General features: G+C 48.6%; 1 protein-coding gene across 2 annotated transcripts in view; it reads right to left on the reverse strand.

The window, feature by feature from the left end:
- Positions 1-1169, reverse strand: part of GAB1 (GRB2 associated binding protein 1) — an 82237-nt gene extending 81068 nt beyond the window's left edge. For both annotated transcript variants that reach the window (XM_083571267.1, XM_083571266.1), the window contains exon 1: positions 414-1169. In XM_083571267.1, coding sequence (XP_083427393.1) covers positions 414-485 — 72 coding nt within the window. In that variant the 5' untranslated portion in view covers positions 486-1169. The remainder of the gene's footprint in view (positions 1-413) is intronic.
- Between the last annotated feature and the right edge of the window lie 4831 nt (positions 1170-6000).

Here is a 6000-nt window from a genome sequence, read left to right on the forward strand (position 1 = left end):
CATCCCCTGGCAAAGGGCACTGATAAAGAAGAAGGTGGTAAAAGTTGTGTCCGCTCAGGGCCTTTTGCAAAACGCTGAGAAACCAGAACTGCGCACTTGGCAGTTTTGAAAAGTACTTGGGAGGCTGACGGGCTCCGCGGCTGCCCCGAGCACCTTCGGGTGGGCAAGCCGAGCAGCCCCGCTCGCCAGGGGAGCCTTCACCGCAGCCCAGGTTGGGTGGGACGCTCCGGGGACCGAGAGAGGCTGAGGCGCAGAAGGAAAGGGAGAGCTGAAGAAAGGACTGAGGGCGAAAACACACACACAGGAAGGAAGGAGGAACGGAGAGCGGCGGCGGCGGCGGCGGCTGCAAGCCGAGGGACGCCCCTGCCAGCACAACCCGCAAGCCGCGGCAAAAGAAAGGGGGGGGCACTTACGTAGCGTTTCAACTTCTTCTCCGGCGGCGACTTTCGGAGCCAGCCCGAGCAGACCACTTCGCCGCCGCTCATGGCTGCTGCGCACCGGGCAGAGGGAAGGGAGCCTCTTCCTTGGGCAGCTGCGGTGCGCCTGGGCCGAGAGGAGGCAGCCCAGAGAGAGAGAGAAAGGGAGAGAGAGGCGCGCACACAACAGGAGCACCGCGCCTGCCTGCCTGCCTGCTCCGGCCTCCTCCGGCAACTCTGGGGGAAGGGAAAGAGGAGGGGAAAGAGGAGGAGGGAGGGAGGAGGAGACGGCCGGGAAAGAGCAGGAGAGGGAAGAGAGGGAGGGACGGGCCGAGAGAGGTGGTGTATTTATCTGTGTATCCAAAGGCGCACACAGGCAGAGAGCCCACGTCGGGCCGGAGGGACAGAGGCGCTCCTTCTCCTCCTCCCAGCCGACGGGTAGGGAAAAGACACAGAGCGGCCACCGTAACTTTCAGCTGGCAGCTCCTGGGCAAGCCTGGACGCTGCTACAGCCTGCGCTTTGTCCCTTCCTGGTACAGCGCGGAGGAGGAACCCGGCCGGTTAGTCCCGTCCCCGCTTGAAGCGCTGCCTCGACGGGCCTCGCTGCAGCTGCAACGTTGAGCCAGTTCAGGGGACGCCCCTCTGGAATCCTGAGGGCGGCGGAATTCTGCGCTCTCAGAACGTCGGAACTGTTAAAAACCGGGGGAGGCGGGGACGCAATTCCATGTGTCCACCGCGGGCGAGGGGGGCGCTGCCCCAGAGGGGCTCCCCCGCCCCTGTTCAGCAAGCGGAGAGTCCAGTTTGCAACAGCTCGATCCTAACCTATGGCTACCTGGAAGTAAGCCCTGTTGAATTCAGCGGGGCTAACTCCGAGGTAACGGGGGTTAGGATTGCAGCCCGCGTGCCCTGCCTTTGGAGCCCGCTCTGCTGTGACGCTTCCCACCCCTCCCTAAACCTTTCTCCCTTCTTCTTCCCCCAGCGTTGGCCTCTATAGCTCTTCTGCGTGCTTTCCGTCCAAAGCAGAGGAAGCGAGTGTTTTCCCCACTCTCTGAAAGTCGGCCAGAGGTTGCTCGCTCGCTCGCTCGCTCTCTCCTTTCGCTAACGAATAAGGGAGGGAGGGGACTCAACCCTACGGAAGGGATCCTGGGATCTGTAGTGCGCAAAAGTAGTCGATTGCACAGAAGGGTAGTTGCCGAAGCAGGCCTGGGAAACGGAGAGAAACTTCTTCTGGAGAATGCTAGATTCTTGCCAGGATTGCTCTGGAAAGTTTCTCGAGAGGACGACTTTTGGATAAGGGGAGGCGGGATTGTGGCAGTTCAAGGAAATGAAGCGCCTTGTACAGACGGTGGGGGTGCTCAGCCTACTTTTCATGACATGGGTGTAAAGCTGAAAAATATAATTGCAGAAATTATATTTTGAAAGTAGGTCAGGTGAAACTCTTTGGAGTAAAATGCTTATGCAACAGATGGTTTTCATTACCCAGCCTCCTTTTTTATATTCCTCCATTCCACACATTTTCAGAGGAGATACTGGGCCGAGTAAGAAATTAGAATACGATAATCTGGTGCCCCTCAGATTATTGCTGGACTATAATCTGGTGCCCCTCAGATTATTGCTGGACTAAAACTCCCATCATCCCTGACTAGACCTGAAAGGAGCTGGAGTCCAACAACAACTGGATGACCACATGTTTCCCCTCCCTGCCATATGAATATTGTGATACCCAACTTAAACCAAGCAATGGGAATATCAATCGCATTTCCCATCAACCTAAGCCATTTTCATCTAGTCCCCAAAGCTTTCTGCATACATCAAGCCAGATACACGTAAGGAAGATCAAAGTTGGCAAAAATACAGTTTTAATAATTTAACCAAGGCATTATAAGCACCACTTCTTGTGTTTGCAAATTGCTATGCCTTTGTGAGTATATGGGGGGAAGGCAGGGTAGGAGAGTAGGAGTGATGCAAAATAGAGGTAGGTGGGTGAGTCAGAAATGTGGGCACAGGGTTCTCTAGCCCTTAGCAAGCTGACGCTGGGAGTTGAGGTGGCTGAAAAGTAGCAGACAGTGTGCAACTTGCTTCCTTTTTTATTGGGGGTGGACTGATCTCACAAGACACACACCAATCTCCTGATGCTCCTATACTGCTGAAAAGAGCAGGGTTGGGGTCGTATCCTGAGGATGTGCTTCCTCCAAGCCCAATTTTTCTGCAAATGATTATTTAATTTCTAATCAATCATACTGCTTAATATAAAATATCTCTAAGCGGCGTACACAAAACTGAAGCAACAACAGACAACCTAAGCAAAATATTACAAAAATACAGATTTACATATAAAAATGTTACATTAATACAAAGTTTTCTAATACAGTGGTACCTCAGGTTAAGTCCCGGTACTTAATTCGTTCCGGAGATCCGTTCTTAACCTGAAACTGTTTTTAACCTGAAGCACCACTTTAGGTATTGGGGCCTCTTGCTGCTGCTGCACCGCCAGAGCACGATTTCTGTTCTCATCCTGAAGCAAAGTTCTTAACCTGAAACACTATTTCTGGGTTTGTGGAGTCTGTAACCTGAAGCATCTGTAACCCGAGGTATCACTGTACTGTGTGTGTGTGTGTGTGTGTACACACACACACACACACACACACACACACACATACATATATATATATCTCATTTTCATTCTGGTGCACCTCCTCTCTCAGCCTATGGGTTCTCACCCCGGGTCCAAACAAACCCTCAGCTCACCCACAAAAGTTTTACAACACTAAGAGTTCCTAGAAACAGTGGGTATCATCCTAGTCTCTTATGTTAGACTTGCTTGTTATGGGTGGATGGTACTTTCTCAGGCTTCCCACTGCTGTGTCCCATTCAGCTGCACTCTTCATTGCAGCTTCACACAAATGTGTTTACACACCCGGCTTCTCTGCCATTATTATTCTCTCATTGAGGACACATGAAAAGCCTTGAAGGAACCTTAAAACAGTTTGAAAGTGTGTGTTAGGGGAGGGTTAAATATATTACTACATCAAATAGTTCATGCCTTCCTACTTCAGATACTGTAGCATTCACCCAAACTTGCTATAAGTCTGTATTATAAAGGAGTAATGAGACTTTGGTCCACCTAGATGTTGTTATCTCCACCTTCCATCAACCTCAGCCAATATGACCAGTGGTCAGGGATGATGTGAGTTATAGTTTTGGAACAGCTAGAAGGCCCCAGCTTCCACACGCCCACAATACAGGACTACTTGGTCCCTATTATACACAATTTAATAAATCTTATGAAATTAAGCCATATACACATTTGATGCGCACTACACAGGTCTTTTCCTGCACACAGTTTTTAATCATAATTAATCAATTAGTCACAGTTATAAAATACGAGTTTTCCTTTAGAGCTGCTGTGGCTGAAAGGTTTTTCCAGTACGGACGGCAGCATTGTATTAAATAAGCAATGCACCAGCATGAATTTCCAATCAAGAACTTATTTGGGTAGCTGTCATCATCAGCATCAAATATTCTTTAACATGAACCAAGCCATAAGACTCTTTACGACCACATAGAAAATAATTTCAACTTGTAACAGCTGCTATTAATAGCAATTCCCTCTCTTGAGGAGAAATAGCCCCCCTGGTGTGCTAGACTATTGTGGGGAATTGTTTTGATAGTCAATGTGCAAGTGAGTCACCCAAGTTCACAACATTTCATGATTACCAAATGCTCTTGAATTTCAGCCATGCTAATTATAAAAGAAAAGCAAAAACAGTGCTTTGGGACTCTGAAATTAGTATCTTGTGACTTTTTAATGAGAGTAATTAAGAGTTTTTGCTGTCTAGTTGGCCTTAGTTTTTACTTCACCTTAAATGCTAATAATACACAATTATATATTTGCATGGATGCATTTAAAGCAGTGGGGCGAGCCTTAGATCTGCTAGCCCAATGTGGCTCTTCTGACCTGGACTTTGACCTGATCATGCCCACATGCCCCCCAGTGGTCTGTCATCCTTGAGTACTTTTGCCTGGCTGGAATGTGTCCTTCAACTAATGCTTCTTGCTTGCCTGGATGGCGTGTATTGTGTGTGTGGAATTCCCTGTCATATGTGGCTGGAATGTAGCCTATTTACAGAGATAAGAGTCACATCTGTTGCTCTGCCGGCTCTTGCTTCAGGCATGTGGGCCCTGGAAGGTTGGTCAGAAAGGAATGCAGCCCTGAAGCTGGAAAAGGTTCCTTACGCCAGGTTCACAGTAGCATAAACAGTGGTACCTCGGTTTATGAACTTAATCCGTTCCGGAAGGCCGTTCTTAAACTGAAACCATTCTTAAACTGAAACCATTCTTAAACTGAGGCATGCTTTTCCTAATGAGGCCTCCCGCCACCGATGCCCTTCCACCATTCGGCTTCCATTCTTGGACCGAGGTAAAGTTCGCAAACAGGGACACTACTTCCGGTTTTGTGGAGTTCGTAAACTAAATAGTTCGTAAACAGGGCTGTTCTTAAACCGAGGTACCACTGTACATATGGCCTGGGTAACTGAGCAGAATCCTGCTTGCTACTTTTAGGGACAGGCTAGTAAAGGTCAGTGGGAGAGTACATGCTTTGCTTGCAAAAGGTCCCAGGTTCAGATCCCTGGCTTCTCCAGTTTGAGCTGGGAAAGAAACTTCAGAAGCCGCTGCCAGTCCTTGTAGACAATACTGAGCTAGAATGACCAATGCACCATCATATATTCCTTCCTGTGACAGCATTATCAATGAGATAATGCATACAAAAAACTAAGTGTGCCTACATCCTAGTGAAATCAATGGAATCAACAGCTTGGTCCTACACCTATCTACTGTACTTGTGAGTTCAGTGGGCTTATTCCCAAGTATGTGCTCATGGGTTTGCAGCAGTACAACAGCTCTGCCATCAAGGTAGAACTAAAAGCTATTCAAAGAAATTAATTAGTAGGAGATTTCAGGGGAGACAAAATACTTTCCCACACAATTGTAGAGTTAGGAGGGACAAAGAGGGTCATCTACTCCGACTCCCTGCAATGCAGGAATCTTTTGCCCAACATGGGGCTCAAACCCACAACCCTGAGGTTAAGAATCTCATGCTCTACCGTCTGAGCTTTGCATTGTGGATGGAATTTGCAGCCCCAAAATGTGGCCTTGGCAAATGGATTGCATTTGCGCCATCCCACCCATGCAATGGGATTTCCTCTCCTCTCCCTACACAACCCCAAATCCTGATCCGGAGGGGTCATCCAAACCTTGGGATCACATTTTGAGGGTTTGCAGGGCGCTGCAGTGGGAAATTCCATGCAGCAAGCAGAAGTCTGTTGTGCAAGCGGAACAGGAGAGTTGGATGCAACCCAGTAAGTCTACCAGTGACTGCCATTCTTGATATGGATATTCCAGGTTCAGAGGCAGAATACCAATTGCTGGGGTGCAATAACATGGCAGGCTACTGCTTTTGGTGCCTTGTTTGTCAGCTTCCCAAAGGCATCTGTTTGACTCTTGTGGGAAGCGGGATTCAGGACTGCGCGGACCTTTGGTATGATCCATCATAGTGCAATGACAAACCTAGACAGTATCTTAA

Source organism: Podarcis filfolensis, assembly GCF_964270895.1.
Source record: "Podarcis filfolensis genome assembly, chromosome: 9".
NCBI lineage: Eukaryota > Metazoa > Chordata > Lepidosauria > Squamata > Lacertidae > Podarcis > Podarcis filfolensis.